The sequence below is a fragment of the Sinocyclocheilus grahami genome, unplaced genomic scaffold, assembly GCF_001515645.1.
Source record: "Sinocyclocheilus grahami isolate Dianchi unplaced genomic scaffold, SAMN03320097.WGS_v1.1 scaffold474.1, whole genome shotgun sequence".
Taxonomy (NCBI): domain Eukaryota; kingdom Metazoa; phylum Chordata; class Actinopteri; order Cypriniformes; family Cyprinidae; genus Sinocyclocheilus; species Sinocyclocheilus grahami.
In genome coordinates, this window is record NW_015505653.1 from 1,081,808 (window position 1) to 1,103,804 (window position 21,997).

At 38.0% G+C, this 21,997-nt stretch overlaps 1 protein-coding gene across 1 annotated transcript; it reads right to left on the reverse strand.

Annotated features, from left to right (window-relative positions):
• Positions 1–4,029: 4,029 nt before the first annotated feature.
• On the reverse strand, positions 4,030–21,511 carry LOC107553561 (thrombospondin-4). The gene is made up of 19 exons (XM_016235835.1): positions 21,261–21,511; positions 19,666–19,739; positions 19,330–19,381; positions 19,088–19,218; positions 16,524–16,661; positions 16,359–16,433; positions 9,573–9,725; positions 9,397–9,501; positions 9,167–9,274; positions 8,498–8,657; positions 8,297–8,415; positions 8,119–8,171; positions 7,840–8,033; positions 7,321–7,499; positions 7,182–7,230; positions 6,899–7,095; positions 6,638–6,810; positions 6,395–6,534; positions 4,030–4,223 (listed from the first exon to the last, which is right to left on the reverse strand). The coding sequence occupies exons 1-19, from the start codon at positions 21,334–21,336 to the stop codon at positions 4,168–4,170; spliced, it is 2,232 nt and encodes a 743-aa protein (XP_016091321.1). The 5' UTR covers positions 21,337–21,511; the 3' UTR covers positions 4,030–4,167.
• Between the last annotated feature and the right edge of the window lie 486 nt (positions 21,512–21,997).

A 21,997-nucleotide genomic window follows, 5' to 3' on the forward strand; every position in this document is an offset into this window, starting at 1 on the left:
TAGTTTGTACTTGTACTGCCAAACATAACTCAAGGTTCTGTTGTGAAGCTGATGTCAGTCATCTGGCTTGGGGAGAGTAATGCTCCTTATTCTGTGCTGTTTATGGGAGTTTGTGTTTGTCATTCCCATGCGTATGTTCATGCCCTGTCGCACCTTGATCAAGTGATCAAGTTTTTCACTGAGTGCTATAGGAAGGAAGTAAGGAATCACTCATTTACAATTTAGTGACACAGTTATAAGCTCTATATGCAGTGGGGTCCAAAAAACACCACATTATGGAATGAAAATGATCAAAAACGAAGGCAATTATGATGCAACATGTTGATTATGTACATACTGTCATTGAAACCAAGGGGACGATAAGAAATTGAGTTTGTTTGTTTTTTGTTTTTCACAAAATTCAGACTTTTTTGTGTAATTCTTAGTTTATATCTCACAATTCTGACTTTTTATTTCAGACTTTTTTATTTTTTATTTAGTTGTAGCAAGATGTTAAAGGGTTAGTTCACCCAAAAATGAAAATTGGATGTTTATCTGCTTACCCCCAGGGCATCCAAGATGTAGGTGACTTTGTTTCTTCAGTAGAAAACAAATGAAGATTTTTAACTCAAACTGTTGCAGTCTGTCAGTCTTATAATGGAGGTGAATGGGAATCACGGCTAAAACATACAATAAAACAAAAAAAAACATACACAAACAAAACCAAATGAAACCCTGCGCTTCGTGACGATACATTGATGTGTAAAGACACAAAACGATCGGTCTGTGCAAGAAACTGAACAGTATTTATATAGTTTTTTTACCTCTGATTCACGCAATGTCCAAACTTCGAACTGTCCTGAGCGCGTTCTCAACAGCAGGCACGTGAGGTGTCTTCTTCTTTTTTCTTGGCTTTTGCAACTTGTAATTATTGCATATCGCCACCTACTGTACAGGAGTGTGTAAAGGGACTTGGAAGATACTTTACTTGGGGGGGATAACCACAAAGGGTTATCTTTTCGTTTCTAAATTCTTCTTATTAATCCAGTATTTTCAAGAAATATAAACAAAGCTTCGAGTCTATTTCTTTCCATCCCTTGTTCTCTAAGAATATCTTAAATTTTATTTTCTTCTTCCATTTACTGCCATTTCTGCCTGTATTCATGGTATTTATTGCATCTAAACAAGAGCGTGAGGCGTCTTCTTCTTGCTTTACGGCGGATCACAGACTTACAAGTGCATTACCGCCACCTATTTCTCAAATGGACCATTGACACTGTATCTACAATCTCAATTAGGAGTGTCAATGGTCCATTTGAGAGATAGGTGGCGGTAATGCACTTGTAAGTCTGTGATCCGCCGTAAAGCAAGAAGAAGAAGACGCCTCACGTGCCTGCTGTTGAGAACGCGCTCAGGACAGTTCGAAGTTTGGACATTGCGTGAATCAGAGGTAAAAAAAACTATATAAATACTGTTCAGTCTCTTGCACAGACCGATCGTTTTGTGTCTTTACACATCAATGTATCGTCACGAGCCGCAGGGTTTCATTTGGTTTTGTTTGAGTATGTTTTTTTGTTTTGTTTTATTGTATGTTTTAGCCGTGATTCCCATTCACCTCCATTATATGACTGACAGACTGCAACGGTTTGAGTTAAAAATCTTTGTTTGTGTTCTACTGAAGAAACAAAGTCACCTACATCAAATTTTCTTTTTTGGGTGAACTATCCCTTTGTGAGAGTCAAAATTATGAGATGAAAAGATGCAATTACCTTTATTTTATTTATTTTTATTTAGAAAAAATGAAATTTCAAGATATAAATGTAGAATTCAGAGAATAAATGTCAGAATTGTGAGATATAAAGTCACAATTACTTTTTTTTTTTTATCCCATGTCGAAAACAAACTTCCATAGATAACAGTTTAGATTTTTATTTAAAGTAAAGCATTGTCATTTTCAGACTTTTGGACCCCACTGTATCTATATAAACAACATATTTATAATACTGGGGATGAATAGCAAGGTAAAGTCTTCGGCAATTAAACGAGATGTTTCCTGAGCCAGATATATTTTGGTCATCTGGGTCCTTGAAGGAAATAATAACTCTTAAAACTGTGCAAATCCAATTTGTGATTCCTATGCAAACTAAAAGCGTTAATCAACCAATAATCTGGAATATTTCTGGTTGAATATGAGTAGTTTTCTTAGGGCTGAGAAATAGTGATTGGCTCAGATGGTGCATACACTGTAGTTTATTAGACGTAACAAAAACCGCAATACTCGCTATTCCTCAAACTGTGCCATTCAGAATATTTCTCCTGTTGTTTTCATATGTTTTCCATGAGCGTGTTTCTCTCCTGAAAATAGTGTACATAAAGCTTATCACTGGAATATGACGACTGCATGTCAAAATGAGAAAAAAAACTTTAGAACAAGGTCTTCGTTAGCTTTTTGGTATGAGGTCTTCAATAGCTTGGCTGATTCCAGTAAAAAGATTCACCGCACATAAAACAATATAGACAGTGCATGCTAGTGGTGTCATTTTACCACGTCTATGATCATGTTTAGAAACAGAATGTGAGGCTCTGTGTTATTATCTTTACATTTAGTGCATTAGTGCATTACACCAAATGACCTGCTTGACCAAAGCACTATTGTTTTTTTCCTGATCTGTTATGTTGCTGTTTTTTGATTCGGTCACGGTAGCATTTTCCTGCTCATCATGATTGTAGCATGTTTGATATTTTCAGTTGGGTCATCCCCTTGCCCTGTCGATTCACGTGGCCCTTGCATCTGGAGATTCTGTTTGAAATTCTGTCAGAAATCTCGAAGATATGGCAGCTTTCATACTGATGTATGTGCATTTCTTCTAAATCTTCTGGCTGCTGCTCCTGGAAACTTCCGCTGCGGCTTTGCTCACGAAACTTGAACTGTTTTACCTTATGAGAATGCAGACTGTTCAACCCTGTACATGCATTTGCCCCCCAGTTTATCGTGAAGGTGTTCTTTGTGAACTGTTTTCTGTATTGCACTGATAATTCAGAGGGAAAACAATTCTGGAAGCGTATATGTGACTTCCCAATGCAAACCGAAAAAAGGGCTCAGTCTGTTTGTTGTTTTAACATGTGAAACATTAGGAGATGTGGGCAGACTGCATGTGTTTATTGGTCAAATAATCTGTTGTTGATGCACATGCAGCATGCAGCCAAACTGGAGCGGTTTTAGCTAACCACACTTATGTGTGTGTTGGAATCGTTCATTTGTGTCCTGATTATTTGTGTGAGAGCAAACCCCCTTTAGAGTAAATTACCCTTTAAGCCTTATAGAACTGCTGAGCAGTTAGTTACCATGATTACCATGTCCTTACCTTAGAAAGGACGTAGCTGACTAGTTGGGATGTATTTCTTGATAAACATAATGATAGTCACCTATAGGATAGAGCTGAGCAGTATAACAACCCTTCCCCTTAAATCATAGCATTAGCATAAACTGTGCCATCTACATCGATTTCTTTCTGTAGAGATTATCTATTTTTTTATTTTGTCAACCGTCATCTCACTTAAGGCAGGTTTAATAAGTGTTAAAAGACAACAAACCGCTCACGAGAGTGTTAGGTTACAGAATGCGCATCAAATCTTTGTGATCTCTCATTTTGTAAGCATAAACAGTGCTCGCTCTTTATTTGAGTTAACGGTATATTAGGGCATATAGTTTGTGGTTGTCTAGAGCTTTTATTGGGTTGGATATATCCAGACGCCCCAGTTCTATAGTCGCTGTGCTGGTGTGGTCATCTTTGTCTCCTATTTGTGGTAACTGATTCTAGAAGGAACTGATTTTCGTCTTTGTCTTTTTGCTGGTCCTTTTCCTTTCTCAGAAAAAAATATGCTAAATATGGATGTGCATGATGTCTCAGCTGAATATATCAGAGCCTTCTTGTTATATCATTTATATTTTGTAACCTGGTATTTCTGTACGTGTTTTTAAAATACATATATATATTTGAATTCTGGCGTTTGTGCTAATGCAGTGTTGTCAATTTGTGTTTGTCATTAGGGGGTTATGAGGAAAGCTTGTTTACTAAGGTTCGCAAAGTATAAAAAGTGGAGTCTGACACAGAAATATACAACTCAAATTCATTAATCTTGCAAAAAAAAAAAAAAAGAACTTGGGTGATGATGTTGTGTTTGGCTTTAAAAAAGCTGGATTTGCTGGGTTCTGAATGTCTCAAAGTCCTCAGGGATTGTATCTAAAAAAAAAGAAGAAGAAATACAATGCAGCTGATTTATTCATTCTCTCCTCAGATGTGACTGTGAATTTTGTATGCTCGTAACAGATTTCATTTAGATTACAGACAAAACTGAGCAGGCCCAGATGAGGTCTTTCTGCGCTGACTTAAAGAGAAAATCTGCTGGATTCTATATGAAATTGAAAGAAAATAAATTGGGAACTGAATCATGAAAAGCGAGGCCACCAAAATAAGAATGATTGTGAAATGATTACTTTCTGTCATAAACATGATCCTATGAATAATGCTAAAAAGACATGGAATGTTTATCAATAAAATAGAACATAAATAGATTGAATTTTCATTTCATGATAACTTTAAAAATAGAAAAATGTGTTCAGCAGAGCTGGGAGTACTATACTCCTATTGGCAGCTTGAAGTTCACTATATGGAAAAAACTACTGGGACACCTGACCATACCGTCAACATGGAGTTTTGCAATCTAAATACATAGTCATTAGTATGGAGTTGGTCCCCCTTTGCAGTGACAACAGTTTCCACTCTTCTGGGAAGGCTTTCCGCAACATTTTGGAGTGTTTCTGTGGGAATTTTTGCCCATTGATCTAGTAAAGCATTTTTGAGGTCAGGCACGGATGTTGGACGAGAAGGCCTGGTTCGTTCCAGTTCATCCCAAAGGTGTTCGATGGGGTTGAGGTCAGTGCTCTGTGTGGGCCAGTCAAGGTCTTCCACACCAAACCAAAGAATATAGAATACCCAAGACGTGTCACTCATATAGTTTTAAATGGGGGAAAAATGCAACGCTTAATATGGCCGCTCGATCAATGGAAGCCCCGCCTTCTGAGTAAAAGAACCATTCACTAATCGGTAAAATAATCGCATCACTGCAGCTGCCAAATCCCGGTTGCTATAGAAACATTCAGCATTCTAAGATGCATGCGCACTGGCTGGTCTAGCCTGAAAAATAAGCTTTTTTAACAATATTTGAGCAAAAGAAACAACAATTATGAGACAGTTGTTGTCAGATTTCATTGGTGATTTCAGATATGAAATTTAATTGTAAGCTTGGTGAACAGTTTTGGAGAATTTGATGTTTCCATATTCAAAGAGATAAGAGCTGCACTTACATGCCCGAGAGGCATTTCAAAGATGGCCGCCGATGACCAAACTCATCCAACCATGTCTTTATGGTCCTTGCTTTGTGCACTGGGGCACAGTCATGCTGGAGCAGAAGCATAGCATTGTCCAAAATGTCTTAGTATGCTAAAGAATTAAGATTTCCCTTCACTGGATGTAAGGAGCCTAGCCCAACCCCTGAAAAACAGCCACCAAATTATCGCTCTCCACCAATCCTTACAGTTGGCGCAATGCAGTCAGGCAGGTAACATTCTCCTGGCCCATCAGACTGCTGAACAGAGAAGCATGATTCGGCACAACGCAGAACAGGTTTCCACTGCTCCAGAGTCCAGTGGTTGTGTGCTTTACGCCACTCCATCTGATTCTTGTGGATGTGATGCTTGCATGCAGCTGCTCGGCCATGGAAACCCATTCCATTAAGCTCCATACATTTGTTGTGGTGATATTAATGGCAGTGGAAGTTTGAAACTCTTCAGCTATGGAATTAGCAGAGCATTGGCAACTTTTATGCACCATGTGCCTCTGCACTTGTTGATCCTGCTTTGTGACCTTACGTAGTCTTCTGCTTCATGGCTGAGTTGCTGGTGTTCCCAAATGCTTCTACTTTCCAATAATATCTCTTACAGTTGACTGTGGAATATCTAGCAAGGGTGAAATTTCATGAACTGATTTATCACAAAGGTGGCATACCAAACTTGAATTCACTGAGCTCTTCAGAATGACCCATTTTTTCCCACAAATGTTTGTAAATACAGACTGCATAGCTAGGTAATTGATTTTATACTTCTGTGGAAATGGGTCTGATTGAAACACCTAAATTCAATAACTAAAGAGATGTGTCTCCCAATACTTTTGTCCATATAGTGTATTTTCAAATGAGCCAAAATAAATAAATGAACACACAAGCGACCGAGGATGTATAGAACTTTGTCGATGTTGGGAATTCATATGTAGGCCAGACACTAAGCTCTTTGAGTGAGTGTACACTTGTTTCTATTTTTAATGTATGCAAAAGGTATTTCATTAAAAGAACTGACCGTTGCATCTGTAGCGCAGGTTGGCCCAGATGATGTTCTCCTGGGAAAAGCAGAAAACTCCCAATCTGCCTCCTCTCATGGTTGTGTCGATGATAATTCCTGTGTCTGCTACCATCTGCTGACCTTCATAGAACCGAACCCTGTATGCAAGATATGCAGAGTATTTACCTAAACATGCATAGGAATATTGTGAATGAATGACAGGATGATTTGTACATGAAACATTGTCCAATCTGGTTATACCTGATGTAGCCTTCTTGGGGTCTGTGCTGCAGGAACCAGCGGTAGGAGGTCTTGTCTTTCCAGCCAACATTTCTTGAATCTTTCCACAAGAGTTTCACCTGGTTTGTCGAGTCCCCTGTGTGCCAGAGTGAATTCCGCAGGTTTTCTCCAGGTCCCGTGTCTGATTTCACTGCCTACCAACAACATACAGAAACAAATACTATATCATATATAAGAAATTAAATAAGTTGTCATTCTATAATTAAAGAAACCAGATCACACCTTCAGTTGGATGCCAGGCTCAGCTACAGCTCGGAAAGGATTGGCTTGCCAGTAAATCTGCTCCACTTGCTTCCACATCACCACATAGAAGCTCGAGCTGTCCTGATAGCCAAAGATAAAGCCTGCATAGTCATCATCCGTCTCAGTATTCACATGAAACGTCCCTTCGAAGTCCACACCATTGAAGGCTGTGTAGCCTGTTAGGGTACCCAGAAGGAAACATGCTTGGAACAAACTTTTGACAGCACATCTACTTTTTGTTTTTCTTGTCATTGTCTTTTACCAACAGCCAGTCCAGGATCACTGTTCATGGTCTGAACAATCTCTCTTCCCTGTAGAAAAAGATGAGCATTCCTTGGTAAAGTTTATACTATGAGAACTTTGAGTGCAACCATCCATGAGGCAGAAAGAGGCAGACAGACCTGATTGAGCACCACCCAGTTTGGATCGATCTGCGCATCTCCTTCTGGATCTAGAACCACAGTCTGATAGGTTCTGAAGTCGGTGAGAGTGACCTCAGCATTCTCAGGACAAACATCGATGACGTCACTATATGTATCATTGTCAAAGTCATTCTCACAAGCGTTTCCAATCCCATCACCTGCAAATCAAAAGTCAAGAAAATTATGCGGATGATTGTGATTTGACATTCATCACAAATCAGCAAGATCAGACAATGACTGAAGATCCATTTCCAAGCTGGGTCGTAAAAGAACAAATTAGTTCAGAAGGAATTGCAATGCTGGTTAGGTGTTGGTCAAGCTGGTCATTCAAATCTTGTCGGTTAAACTAGTTAAGAAGGCTGGTGGGGACACAAGCATTAGATATAAGGGGCCATCATCCAAAGCTGTTTTTTTGAACAGGAGATTATTTTATTCAGAATAATGGGATTAATATCAACAGTTTGATGAATGTGAGGTTTCCAAACATTAAAGCCTGACCATCTAAGTCCTCCTGCAGTGGGTTTGGAACCAGACGGCAGTTGTCCGGACCAGGTGGAAGGAGATCGGGAATGCCATCGTTGTCATCATCATCATCACATTCATCTCCAATGCCATCCTTGTCTGTGTCCAGCTGGGAGCTGTTGATAACTGCAGGACAGTTGTCTCGAGAGTCCTGATGCCCATCTCCATCACTGATGATAGAGACCAAAGCATTGGATTGAACATTCTGATTAGGGGTGTGACCTATGACAATCAACAACTGGAGTGATGTGATACCTATCTTTGTTTGTGTCACAAGGATCACCAATCAAGTCATTATCCACATCCATCTGTGGCATAAAGGAGGAGAAATGTGGGTTACGTAGGCTCTTTTAATGCCTCAATTTCTTGGAATCATATTTTGATTCCACCTCCATCACCTTCAGAGTTAGAGAGTGTAGGGTGTTAATCAGACCTGATCAGGGTTGCGAACATAGGGACAGCTGTCACAAGCATCACCAACATTATCACCGTCTCTGTCTTTCTGGTCACGGTTTGGCACCTTTTTGCAATTATCGTTATCATTTTTGATTCCTGTAAAGCAAAACACAACTTTTCAGTTTGACCAATGCAAATGTTCATATTATCCCAATGAAGGAAACATCTGAAGTCTTACCATCCCCATCAATGTCATCATCACATTCATCACCCTGACCATCACTATCTGTGTCCTTCTGGTCATTGTTTTTTACCAGATGGCAGTTATCACAAGCATCTCCATATTCATCCTGATCAATGTTCTTCTGATTGACGTTGGGGACGAGCACACAGTTGTCCTATCAGAGAATTAAACAGTAAAAAGGTCATGAGAAGTGGAGATTACAGTCCCTCAAATCTTACTAACTAACATGAAGTCTGTTCCAAACGGTAGGCAGCAACCTTCTATGATAGCCTTTGGCCAAAATCTTTTTTTTTTTTTTCTGAAGGAAGCATTAAAGGAGGAGACGAGTCTCCCATGCATTTTAGACTCATGGCTGTATTAGATCAAAAGGGTGCTTCTACTAAATACTGAGCAAAGGGTCTGAATACTTAGGACCATGTGATATTTCAGTTTTTCTTTTTTAATAAATCTGCAAAAATGTCAACAATTCTGTGTTTTTCTGTCAATATGGGGTGCTGTGTGTACATTAATGAGGAAAAAAATTAACTTAAATGATTTTAGCAAATGGCTGCAATATAATAAAGAGTGAAAAATTTAAGGGGGTCTGAATACTTTCCGTACCCACTGTATATCTGGTTATATAATTCAACTGCATTTAATTAAGGTGGTATGGTGACCTCTGACCTCTGTGTTTAGGATCCCATCTCCATCTGCATCATCATCACATGCATCACCAATGTTATCCTTGTCTGCATCCTCTTGGCCAGAGTTTGGAACGGTGAGGCAGTTGTCCTGGAAAACCATTTAACTGAGATCTCACCACTGAGAGAAGTTTCTAGTTAACAAGTTCTTTACTTTTTTTACGCGGTTTTTACTTAATGCAATACATTTTTTATCTTGTTTTAATTTTTTACCTTTGCACAGTTTCTTTCCACACATTCCAACTTTTCATCCGGGAAGCCATCAATATCAGTGTCCGTTCCACATAAGTATCCATTGCCAGCCCATCCAACTCCACACTAAAGCAGATTATATTAGTAAGACCTTTTAGAACATGTGTTTCATGTATGAAATAAGATCATTGACTTACTGCGCATTCAATCTGTCCATCACGGTGAACAATGCATTCTGCGCTGGCATGGCAAGGATTGGGCTGACCATTACCACAGGCCCGCTCAGGTTTGCAGCCTTTCACCTGATCCCCAACAAAACCAGTCTTGCAGTGGCCACAGCGAAAAGAGCCCTACCATGAACACACAATGACTCACATAAACAAGGAGATTGAAAAGAATGATGATCCAAATGATTGATATAAATCCATTTCTCAAACTTTAAAGACCAGTGGTTTGGTTAGTTTTTACGTTTTGTTGGCCCAACACAATACCAAATCTGTAACTGGTATTTCATGCAGTCTAGGTCCTTTTTTGTTATCTTACACAATTATGTTCACAGTTTTAAGGATAAGGGCATGTATTGCAACCTGCCCATGTTAGCATCTGCCTAATTCAGCTAGATTCTACTAGGTGACAAATGAATTTGTGCCTAAATACACTCACCTGTCACTTTATCAGGTATACCTGTTCAATTGCTAGTTAATGTAAATATTTATCAGCTAATCACATGGCAGCAGCTCAATGCATTTAAGCATATAGACATGGTCAAGAAGCTCTGCTGAAGCTCTCTCTTCAAACCAAGCATCATAATAGGAAAGAAAGGTGATTTAAGTGACTTTGAACAACCCATAGGAAAGAAAAATCAAAAGTGGGATCTCTTTAACCTCTCAAATATTTCTCCTAGACAGAAATTAGGTTACTTTAAAATCGAATTAAGATTTTTGCTTGAGTCTCCTGCTTCTCAAACTTGGCTCCTGAGACAAAAACTCTAACACTGTCACAATGGTCTCCTGTAAAGCTTTAAAAGCGATCTCAACAACATCACACACTGTGCTCAGACATTTCTCCTAGTCTAAAGACTCTGGTGGTCTCATATTTGTCTCCTTTAAAGTTTTAGAAGAGATCTCTACAACATCACACACTGTGCTTAGATATTTCTCCTTGTCTAAAGACTCTGGTGGTCTCATATTTGTCTCCTTTAAAGTTTTAGAAGAGATCTCAACAACATCACACACTGTGCTCAGATATTTCTCCTAGTCTAAAGACTCTGGTGGTCTCACATTTGTCTCCTCCAAAATGTTTAAAACAAGATCTCAACAGCATCACACACTGTGCTCAGATTTTTCTCCTTAGCTACAGACACCGGATCTCTCACATTTGTCTCTTTTAAAGCTTTAGAAGAGATCTCAACAAAATCAAACACTGTGCTCAGATATTTCTCCTTAGCTACAGACTCTGGATCTCTCACATTTGTCTCCTTTAAAGCTTTAGAAGAGATCTCAACAAAATCAAACACTGTGCTCAGATATTTCTCCTTAGCTACAGACTCTGGATCTCTCACATTTGTCTCCTTTAAAGCTTTAGAAGAGATCTCAACAAAATCACACACTGTGCTCAGATTTTTCTCCTTAGCTTGAGACTCTGGATCTCTCACAATTGTCTCCTGTAAAGCTTTAGAAGAGATATCAACAACTTTACAAAGTGTGCATCAAGCGAAGTACTTGAAAGGCACTAAATGGGGGGGGGGAGGATCATAAATGATGAGTTAAAGGCTATATTGAGGGAGAAATTATGCAGAAATAAGGATAATGTTACTTTTTATGAGACAATGTTTACGTTCTTAGGCACATAATTTGTTGTTGGAATTAGGAAATAGTAATGTACCGGATGCAGAGCCAATTCTCCCTATACGCAAAATACGCTAGCTGCGTAGGGCCCCCGAAACACCAGGGGGCCCCCTTGCTCTCAAAGCTGATTTAATTTTAGTTTCGTTTGAAGTAGTTGAAAGGCACTAAATGGGGGGGGAGGATCATAAATGATGAGTTAAAGGCTATATTGAGGGAGAAATTATGCAGAAATAAGGATAATGTTACTTTTTATGAGACAATGTTTACGTTCTTAGGCACATAATTTGTTGTTGGAATTAGGAAATAGTAATGTACCGGATGCAGAGCCAATTCTCCCTATACGCAAAATACGCTAGCTGCGTAGGGCCCCCGAAACACCAGGGGGCCCCCTTGCTCTCAAAGCTGATTTAATTTTAGTTTCGTTTTTTAATTTGGCCAGCGGTTATGAAAACATGAATGATCATTTCTTTTAATGCGGTGCGCTGTTGCCCTTTCTACGTAAAAATCAGTCAAATCATGTAGGCTAATGTGAATGTCGTACAGTCTTGCTCGAGACTAAAAAAACGAGTTGAAAGCGTACCGAGCCACGGAAGAGACACTTTCTCAAGCGCTTTCCGCGAGCGCGATTAGAGACGGAGTGAAACATGGACAAATGCGTTTCATTCAACGTCCCCCCAACGAAAATGTGGTGTATATACAATGCTGGACATTGAAGATAAATTTTAACATTTAAACTAGTAATCCTTGATATTCTGAAATGTTTAATGCTATTTAAATTATAGTTTTAATATTTACAATATTAGTAAAAGTTTAACGTTTCTCCTCAAATTAAATTGAAGACATCTTAAGACAAAGCTGAATCTCAAATCCCAGCTAAAGGTACTTTCCCACTCCTGTTCAATTCTCACCTGTCCAATTGTTTCCTGTCTCTACTCCTTCTGTCCTGACCATTAAAGGTGAAAAACCCCATTTCAATAAAAAAAAAGCAACCACTGAGTAGTAAAAATTTTTTATAATGGAGTCTTGCAAGAGATTACAGCAAGACAATAAAGAGATATCCCATGTTTCTCACACGTTTCTCTCTCATTGTCATTTTGTATTCCTTTCTTTCAGAACTTTATCATGTCTCAGTTGTGTCTACTTTTATTTCTCCTACGGATTTTTAGGAGAAACATCTGAGACACCATTGAGACTAAAATGAGAAATACATGAGAATCACAACTACGTCTCCTGAGGTTAGAAAGAGCAACCACTGAGCAATAAAATATTCCTATAATGGAGTCTTGCAAGAGATTACAGCAAGACAATAAAGAGATATCCCATGTTTCTCACACGTTTCTCTCTCATTGTCATTTTGTATTCCTTTCTTTCAGAACTTTATCATGTCTCAGTTGTGTCTACTTTTATTTCTCCTACGGATTTTTAGGAGAAACATCGGAAATGCTGTTGATACTAAAATGAGAGATATATGAGAATCTCATCTAAGTCTCGTGAGTTTAGGAATAGCAACCACTGAGCAATAAATGTTTCCTATGGGAAAGCATGGCTGTTGGTGCCCAACTGGTTGATCTGAGAACTGCTGATCTACAGGGATTTTCACACACAACTATCTCCAGATTTACAGAGAATGATCCGAAAAAGAGAAAATATCCTTTGTGGGCAAAAATGGTTTGTTGATTTAGAGATAAGAGGAGAGGGCTACAGCAGCAGAAGACCATACCAGGTGGCACTCCTGTCAGCTAAGAACAGGAAACTGAGGCTACAATTTGCATGGGCTCACCAAAATTGGACAACAGAAGATTGGGAAAAGGTTGCCTGCTCTGATGAGTCTTGATTTCTGCTGCAACATTCAAATGGTAGGGTCAGAATTTAGCATAAGCAACATGAAAGCATGCATCCATCCTGCCATCCTCAATGGTTCAGGCTGCTGGTGGTGGAGTAATAGTGTAATGGATATTTTCTTTGCACACTTTGGGCCCTTTAGTAACAATTGAGCTTCATTTAAACGCCACAGTCTACCTGAGTACTGGTGTTGACCATGTCCATCAACAGTGTACCCATCTTATGATGGCTATTTCCAGCAGGATACTGTGTCATGTGACAAAGCTCAAATCATCTCTCAAACTGGTTTCTTGAACATGACAATGAGTTCACTATACTCAAACGGCCTCTACAGTCACAGGATCTCAATCTGAAAGAGCACATTTGGGATGTGGGGGAACAAAAGATTTGCAAAATCTCTAAGGAATGTTTCTAGCACCTGCCATGAAGAATTAAGGTAATTCTGAAGACAAAAGGGGGTCCAACCTGGTACTAGCCAGGTGAACCTAATAACGTGGTCAGTGAGTGTAGTTTGGATGAATATTCTTTGACAGGGAATTATTTTTCTTAAAGTCCCCCTGTAGTCAAAAATGTTATCCTTTAAAACTCATCTTTGATCATCAAAACGACATATTTAAATGTTTTTTCTTGTGAAAATAATTTTCTCATGCCTTAAAATAGCCTGAATGTAACTGTACACCGTTGCCTCATTTACTATACGCGGATCTATGAATACGCAAATTATCCCCGCCTCCACTCAGTCACACACCAGCCAGCCATGAGCCAGCGCCTCCTGATCCACTAACTGAACTGTAGTAAACGCAATGCAATGGCAAGAGGAAATATTGGTTTAATTAAGCCATATGTGTTTGAACCAGAAATAAGCTGGTATGCTCAACATAAGCAAGGAGACTGATGGATAATTTTGTGAGGTAACATTATCTGTTTGCGCTGGTTCGTACACGGATAATGACTGATAAAACAGTTTTTACTAGCGGACAACTACAGTGGATACTGTAACATTCATTAAATTTACTTGATGATGTTGTGTCCTCGAAATTCCTTGAAGACTCAAATGCAGCCAAGTTCAAAAGGGTCTGGCTGCAGCCTTGCACTTGCACTCTCAGACTTGCACTCTCAGACACTTGCGCTTCTGCTAGCGACGTCACTTGCAGTCTTTTTTTATTTTGTTCTATTTTTTATTACTTTTTGTTTGAATCTCTCAACATTTTACAACAGTAGCCAGGTAGTGAAGACAAGAAAAAATAAACTAAATTACAATGTCACTTGCAATCGCCACTTGCACTCTCCGCTACCTTCAACGTCACTTGCAGTCGACACAAATCGTGTGTGTTGCCAATGGAGACAAGAAGCTGTGGTGATTAAACTATTAAAACTAATTTAGTACTATAACATAGGGTCCTGCAAGAAAAAGACAAGACCCGCAAATCCGTGGCCACAGAACAGCAGAATATGAACGCATGCGCAAAGTCTCTCGTTAAGCGTTTTCCTCCTGTAGAAAAACAAAAACACTTAACATGTCGATTGCAAGTGACGTTGCAGGTAGCGGAGAGTGCAAGTGGCGATTGCAAGTGACATTGTAATTTAGTTTCTCTTTTCTTGTCTTCACCACCTGGCTACTGTTGAAAAATGTTGAGAGATTCAAACAAAAAGTAATCAATAAATAGAACAAAATATATAACAGAAAAAAATATAACTGTTACCGGATTAACCTGTCTGCCTTCTCACCTCTGCTTTGCAGCACAGTTAATGATATCCTAAGGATACCCTTGACGCAATTGGTTATTGAATTTTGTGACGTAGCAAAAAAAGGCTGTTGTTTCAAACCGCGTTTCTGTGACTGCCTTTGGGAAGCTACAGTTTTAAGGAGAAAATACTCAGCAATGGTGTTGAGGATAAATGGATTGGCACATGGTTTGTCTAAAAGCATATTAAAAACACCACATAGACAAATAAACATCATAAAAAACTTGATTTTCACCACAAGGGGACTTTAAAAAGTCCAAGGGCCAGATTTAATAAACAGGGCAAATTATTTTTACAAACTAATTTTTCACTGTGTGCCTTCAGTACTCAATACATGGGGATATTTTGGTCATGAATTAGGAATTCCTTTCCACAACTTATTAATTTGTTCCCTTGATTTTTTTACTGATACATATATGTTGTACAAATGTGGCCATAGTACAACTTGACCACGATTTAGCAATAATGACAGAGCTGCTTTACAGGAAAATTTGAATTTGTCTCTTATTTGATGAAATTTGCATCGATTCTGTTATTTTCCTGTTTATTACTGTGAAGCTGCTTTGAAACAATCAGTATATTGTACATAGAACTATATAAATAAAAGTGACTTGACAACGTGGCCATGATTTACCTAAACAAGGGATTCAATTACTATAACATGGACATGAATTATCTAAAATGACGGAAACAAATTAATAAGATGTGGCCACAAATTAAAAAGTAATGGGATGGGATGAATTCTTAATTTGTAGCCATGCTATCTAATTTTTTCTGCATGTCATGTTTGGCGTTAGCATTTTTATTTTGCTCTCCTAAATGCATGATTATATGATTAATTGCAATTAGCATTGATGTTTTTCCCCATATCTGTGACCCCCCTCACTGTAAAAATGATTAGGTAACCTAAAATAATGCTTTACTTGGTCACATCTAAATTAACTGGATTTATTGAAGCCAAAATATTCCTTAATATGACTAAACCAATTTCACCTCATTCAGTTATAAAGGGCATTTTTAGGGACAGATCAGGTAGAAATCGTTCCTTGAGGTAAATACTGGAAGTCCCTCTTTACAGTGTATCAGAACAGAACTTTCTTGTGGGGGTTTGTGAACCAGAACAAACGGTGCTCTGCTCTGTGACTAACAGAACATAATGCATCACTCACTGGTGTGTTGATGCAGTTGGAGTTCTCCACGCAGCCTCCATTTGAGTTCTCACACTCATTAATGTCTGTGCAGACCTGCATTTAAGAATTTACATTTAATTTCAAACATTTTTATCCATTGATTGCCTGCATTTGAATTGAAAGATTCCCATAGAAAAATAATACCTGTTTATTGGCAGATGCATAGGCGAGTCCCACCCCTTGCAGCTGGGGGCCCACGTACCCAGAAGGACAGGGGCCACAGCGAAAACCAGGTGATGTGTTAATGCATCTCACCCCCATGTGACATGGCATTACAGCACACTAAACAACAAAAAAACAGTAACCAGAACAAACGGTGCTCTGCTCTGTGACTAACAGAACATAATGCATCACTCACTGGTGTGTTGATGCAGTTGGAGTTCTCCACGCAGCCTCCATTTGAGTTCTCACACTCATTAATGTCTGTGCAGACCTGCATTTAAGAATTTACATTTAATTTCAAACATTTTTATCCATTGATTGCCTGCATTTGAATTGAAAGATTCCCATAGAAAAATAATACCTGTTTATTGGCAGATGCATAGGCGAGTCCCACCCCTTGCAGCTGGGGGCCCACGTACCCAGAAGGACAGGGGCCACAGCGAAAACCAGGTGATGTGTTAATGCATCTCACCCCCATGTGACATGGCATTACAGCACACTGTAAACAACAAAAAAACAGGAGAGAACAAAAATCTTAGTCCACAGTAAAGTGCAAAAAATTTAATATCTGGATTATACTTTTTCCATAGTCCACTTTACACATTCTACTAACTATAAGTAACTTTGCAACTACATGTCAACTCTCATTCGAGTATTAGTAGACTGTTAGGTTAGTAGAATAAGTTGACATACTTATAGTCAGTAGAGTGTCTGTTGGGGGACCATCAAAATAAAGTGTTAGCAGATATTAAGCAGACGGTCTACTAATAACTTCTAGTTGACGTGGCTGCAAATTTACTTGTAGAATGTCTAAAGTGGACTGTCAAAATAAAGTGTTACCAATATCTGTTCTTTAAAAACGTTTAGAGACGGTATCCCACACTGTAACCACAAAAATTCAGAAAAAGACTAAGGGTGAATTCCAAGAGTTTTTGCACCCTTTAAAGAGAATTTTCCAAATGCTAGATGGTGGTAGAGTTTTACTTTACATATAGATAGCAAAAAAAATCAAGTTATTTAGTTTTATTGTGATAAATTACAGACATATCCACCATGCATTTCATATAAAATTTGCAATAGAAAGACATTCCAGTTGTAAGAACATCTCAAATAATGATGAACACCAGGCAGCATTGTCATGAAAATGTTCTAGGTGAGATAATGAGGAAATTACATCTAAGTCCCTTTCAAGGAAACCAAGGGCAACCAAGACAACAACCAGTGACAGAAATTAACTTTTCCATTAAGGGGTGATATTTGGCATCACCAAATAATTGTTTAAATTGTCTTAAATTGTTTTCCAAATTACATTATTTGTACATTTTTTACCTCCTGAGACCCTGTGACCTCATATGAGGACATTATATTTTTGGTGTATTTCTCTGAGACTATACATGCCACAGTTTTAAGTCTGGATGCCCTGAGCACATTCAGGGATTTACAGAGATACTAAATGGTTGGATGTTTCACTATGACCACTCCCTCTCCTTGGTCTTCAAATATGTCTGATATTAATTTAGTGACACTCTTATGGAAATATGATAATATTTTGTAATTATCATTTAAATCTGTCTAATTTTTAAACTGTCTTTCATAAATCAACATCTCAGAAAAATGTAATGGGAATTCAAATCAAAATATGACTTTCTGTTACGAAACAGGATGTTGATTTCATTTTAAAAGCATGTTTATTAGCATTTTGGGAGACATAACAAATGAATAGGGAAAGAAATTATGTTTCAATATTCTATGAAATATTATATATTATTATGAAAATCTTCTCAAATATTACTCCCATGATTACACTTCTTTTTTCATTACATGTTGCCCCAAAAACACATTAATATGCAAATTAGATTTAGTATATAGATACATTGTATATAATGAGAAAACACGTTTATGGCCATTTTACACACATTTTGCAGAAAGAAAAATGGTATATCAAATCATTCTGTTATAACATAGTTGAGAATCATCTTTATACAAAGTTTGGTAAAAAAAATCCTGAAAACTAAAAATGCATTGGTGATTTTTGCCTATGCATGTTCATTCATGTCTTTTTTTTAATTTTTTAATTGAGTCCCGATGTCCTCTACCGAGGACACAGCATAACTTATGAACGAAATATCATTAAAAAAATAAATTATGCTCTAAACAATGTAAGACATGAAAAAAAGTCTTTTCTCGGGTCTTAAGAGGTTAAGGGCAACATTTCTAACCTTTTTTTCTAACCACTATGCATTTACACTGTGAGATTAATGTTTTAAATATAAAATATCGAATATAGAAATATGACATGTTGAAAAAACATGAAATTATACTTTACGTATGAAACTAAAACTGGCAGTAGGTGCAGCAAGTCTTAATAAGTGAATCATTGATTGATTCATTCAAACGATTTGTTCAATACAGCTGATTCCTTCAGCAACCACCGTGTTGTGTTGATCAGAGTCTTGCTTTCAATCTGGAACTATTTTCTTTGGCAGAATAGTGCAAAAAAATCGATATGGAAAGAAATCAAGTTAGTGTTGTGTCTAAAATGTACTTCACTTAATATTAACTTAAACATAGCTTATTTTTAATTTATTCATTAATTATTATATACCATTGGATAAAGTATAAAATAGTGATAAACCTAAAAGGAGCACTTTTCCACTTGATGATTGGCTCTTTTATTTATAAGGCAGGACTTATTCCTCCATATTGCACATTGCACTTTCTCCCATTCATAGTAATATGAGTGCACCGTCTTGGTATATCTGAAGTCTTTGATTTCATTGGTTTTCATTGCTCCCTTTGCCAAGAGCGTTCCAAACAGCTTCAATATGAGCCACTATCGCCCTGATCCCTTCAGAGGGAGTAGGGCATGGGGATGCTCACTTCCAATAGGAATTCACCCTAATTCAGCTCAGACAGTCCACTCACTTCATCAACATCTGTGCAGTGAGTTCCATTTCCTGTCATGCTCTCTGGACACGGTCCACACTTCATTCCGCTGGCTGTCATTATGCATTCCACACCAGGGTGGCAGGGGTACCCTTGCGTACTTCCAACACCTAGATGACGAGAGTACGGATGTCCGGGACATGAGAGAAAGAATATGCAACTTTTAGCAGAAACACTCTCAGTTATGAATCTAATGCAATCATAAGCGTAGAATTCCTCACCACAGGCTTCACACTCCATAACCGTGTTCTTCAGGAAAACAATTTCCTGTAACTGTAAAACAAAGAGTTCAGTATTCTGTAAAAGTGTATAAGAACTACTATGTGATTTAGGCTTTTAATGGAATGGAATGTTATGAAAATATATTGATGTGTGAGTGAATAGCAGAGGTTTTATACAAAGTCATTTAACCTAAGAATATGCAATAACATCCTTGTCAGTATTTTCAGTATTTTAGAAATTAGGCCTATTCACTCACCGCTCCTCCCCTCCCCCCTCCAGCCTCTCAAATGTTTGGAAATGACTGGACAGGTCATTTGATTTGGTTTATGATTTACCTGTTGTTTCAGTAGTTCTTTGATTTCAGCAAGCTCCTGGTTTGTGCCTTTAATCTGTTTAATAATCTCTCCATCTGTAGTAAACATTGCCGAATTTACTCAACATCAGGTCAAGAATTTCAGCAATAATGTATTCAGTTTCATTCTGTTTAAAGCTATCTAATGGCTTGGAATACAGCATAGAGCACTTTTATAATACTTAAATGGTTATGGTATCTGATAAATATCTTCCTTTTGCAGAAGAAAGACAGTCATACAGATTTGGAATGACATGAGGGTGAAAAACTGAAGAGTAAATATTCATTTTTGGGTGAACTGTCCCTTTAAGACTGTATCAACTACATACGAACAACAGGACGGTTTCATGATTAATGCATATAAAGCTTCGCTCAAAATATAGTGACTTTTCCTGCAGGCCATGTGGATGATTTTTCAGCATCTGACATTATAGCAGTCAGGAAATGTATTACAGTAATTTGCCAAGAACTCACTCGCTTCATCTGTTTATGCTGTGTGTTTGTGAATAGCAAAGCCCAATCCAAGTCTGTTGCCTTGGCAGGGGCTAATGTTGGATCCTGTTTTCTGTGTTTAGGCATGACCATAACATGTAATCCAAATATCATGCTTCATTTTGATTAATCTCCTGGGTGAACATGTTGTTATGACAGCAGATGAACTGTTGCAGTTGTGATTTAGGAGGCTGGTTTTTATGAGCCACAGGAGCAGCAACAATGATCAAATCAACCCGAGAGCATTTCTTTCTCAGCTCTATGGAGTTAGGGTCCCAGTAAGGGTTAGGTTTAGCTTTTCTCCACTGACGATTAAAAAGATCTAAGATCAAACTTAATAGGAGGGGCTTCTGTCATAGGTTCCCCTACCAGAGGGCAGTGCAGGCAAAGGGAAGTGTGCTCTTTCCATTAGCAGCATCAGTGTTTTCCATATGCATTCCGGTCTTCCACAAGCTCAATTTATCGGTTATTCATCTCGTCTGGTGGGCCACTTAAAATGTTGATCTTTATCGTGCAACTGCATAGAATGTAAATGTTCTCTTCAGCAGTATTATGTTACTGCAGGATTATATTTTAAGACATACCAAAATCTGCCCACATGACAGATTCTCATTTTACTCGTCAAACAGTATCTGTTAAAAGATTTTAGGAGCTTTTTAAAAAATAATTATAATAACAATAAAGTTGTTACTTTATGAGGGGCAAACAGGACATTGTATATGATCCAGAAAATATAAATATTCTCTCTGGAACAATCTTGCAGTGCAAAAATGTTTGAAATTAGTCTTAGGACGAAGACCTTTAGATTGAGACCAATGCAAATCTGTTTGAATGTATATTGTGATACAGTTTATTCTTTCTGTAAAGCACTTTCAGCTGAACATGTTTGCACACTTAAACAAAAGTCTTCTATTATAGATATATTTTTAAAGTCCTGAATGTGTATAAAACATGACAAAAGTATGCATTTTATGGTCATCTCAGGAGAAGTAATAGAAGTTCATACGTCAAAAGTGTGCAAACCTTGAATATATGAAAGTTATTCTTTCACTGAAAGAAAATGCAAACGTGCAGAAGTCAACTCACCTCTGGATATTCCTTGAGCAGAAACCAGAGCGCTGTGCAGATAAAAGCTGCAGCTGAACAAGAGAGTCCACAGCATGTTAAGAAGCCGTGTCTGCAGAGAGGGGAGGAGGGAGACAGATCTGTGTCTGCGTCTCTTCTGCTTTTATACCACGTCACTGACGTCATCTGCAGCCTGGTTCTTCACAGATCACACCGTTCGTTCCATTCCAAGGTTCATGTGTAAAAGTCAGGAAGAAAGTATTGAATTTGAGTCACACACACACACACACAAATAAATAAATAACACAAACCAATAAACAAGAGGTGCTTGTTTTCTGAGTCTTATGAAAATGTACTAATGCATTTTACACCTAATAGATTTACAACAGTTTGAGTTCTCGGAGGAAGGAAAGTAATTTTCTTGATTATTACTGTTTTACACATTTTAGAATAATAGTGGAGTCCTAAAAATGATAATACAATTATGTGTATTATATTTTAGCTTCTTCAAAGTAGCAACTTTTTGTGTAGTTTCCAGCTCTGCTCAGTATATTCATTCTCTCAGCCAGCTTCATGAGGTTCATCCTGGGATGCTTTTTAAACAACACTGAAGGAGTTTCCATGCACGCTGAACACTTTTTGGCTGCTTTTCCTTCAGAAAAATTTTTTGAAAAGAAATTAATGCGTGAGCACAATGTATATTTGTCTGCAAAACAGATTTAATAGGACAATCCTTTAGGTCGCATGTTTAATGTCAC

What these genes read in the sequence shown, in the direction of transcription:
- LOC107553561 (XM_016235835.1), bottom strand. Translation starts at nt 21,336, where the DNA reads ATGCTGTGGACTCTCTTGTTCAGCTGCAGCTTTTATCTGCACAGCGCT. An exon ending in TGTGACACAAACAAAGATAG is followed by an intron (nt 8,034 to 8,118) that starts GTATCACATCAC and finishes CTCTATCATCAG; the next exon opens with TGATGGAGATGGGCATCAGG. An exon ending in TGATCCTGGACTGGCTGTTG is followed by an intron (nt 7,096 to 7,181) that starts GTAAAAGACAAT and finishes GTACCCTAACAG; the next exon opens with GCTACACAGCCTTCAATGGT.